Source organism: Bison bison, unplaced genomic scaffold, assembly GCF_000754665.1.
Source record: "Bison bison bison isolate TAMUID 2011002044 unplaced genomic scaffold, Bison_UMD1.0 scf7180017861280, whole genome shotgun sequence".
Taxonomy (NCBI): Eukaryota; Metazoa; Chordata; class Mammalia; order Artiodactyla; family Bovidae; genus Bison; species Bison bison.
The window spans coordinates 3,810-4,677 of NW_011491852.1; the positions used below are offsets into that span (position 1 = coordinate 3,810).

At 37.6% G+C, this 868-nt stretch overlaps 1 protein-coding gene across 1 annotated transcript in view; it reads right to left on the reverse strand.

Moving 5' to 3' along the window:
• Positions 1-868, reverse strand: part of LOC104983084 (centromere protein I-like) — a 23,401-nt gene that overhangs the window by 3,718 nt on the left and 18,815 nt on the right. The window contains exons 6-7 of the mRNA XM_010832568.1: positions 562-610; positions 252-298 (exon numbers count right to left, since the gene is read on the reverse strand). Coding sequence (XP_010830870.1) covers positions 252-298; positions 562-610 — 96 coding nt within the window. The remainder of the gene's footprint in view (positions 1-251; positions 299-561; positions 611-868) is intronic.

An 868-nucleotide genomic window follows, 5' to 3' on the forward strand; every position in this document is an offset into this window, starting at 1 on the left:
TGCTATTTGATATCTACCTGGCTTTTGCTCATGCTGTTCCCTGCCATGAGTGCCTTTCTTTTCCTTCCTGGCCTAGTTAAATTCTACTCACCATCATCACTCCTCCCTTGACCCCAGTCTAATTCTGATTTTTATTTTGTTGACTCAGCTCCCCAGGCAATAAGTTTCTTGAAGATAATGATGCATTCAGTTTTACATCCCCAAAGCCTAGCTCCATACCTAGCACAGAGTACACTGGCTAGAGTACTTACCATTTTGGCCTGAAGATCAAGCAGTTTTCTCACACGAAATGGTTTGACTAGTGAAGGTAAAGAAAAGAAGTTTGTGGTTCAGAATAAAAAGAAACATTGTCCATGTAGCTTCTCCTTACAACACATTAAGACTATAATTACCCTGCTCAGTTAAGCCATTAAGCAGATGCTCTCAGGTAAAAGTACTAAAAAGCAATTTCCCACAAAACCTTGCCATAGAACTAATGCTAATAATTAAAACTTTATAAAGGCCAATACAAATGCTAATTCCACAGAGTGAATGTAATACAATTGGAATGAAAATACTCACCGTTCTCTTTTTTGGTAAGTAAATATAACAAATGGCAGACATAAGGGCACTGTCAAAATATAAAAATTAAAAGAAAAAAATGACAACATATCTTGAAGACAGCAACAATACATTTTCCTTAAATATCAATCCTACAATGATTAAGTAAAAAGGCTTCAGGACTTGATTGAACAATAGTTTTAATTAGCACGTCTTTATGCTATTTAGGGGCTTCCTGAGTGGCACAGCTGGTAAAGAATCTGCCTGCAATGCAGGAAACCTGGGTTGGGAAGATCCCATGGAGAAGGGAAAAGCTACTCACTCCAGT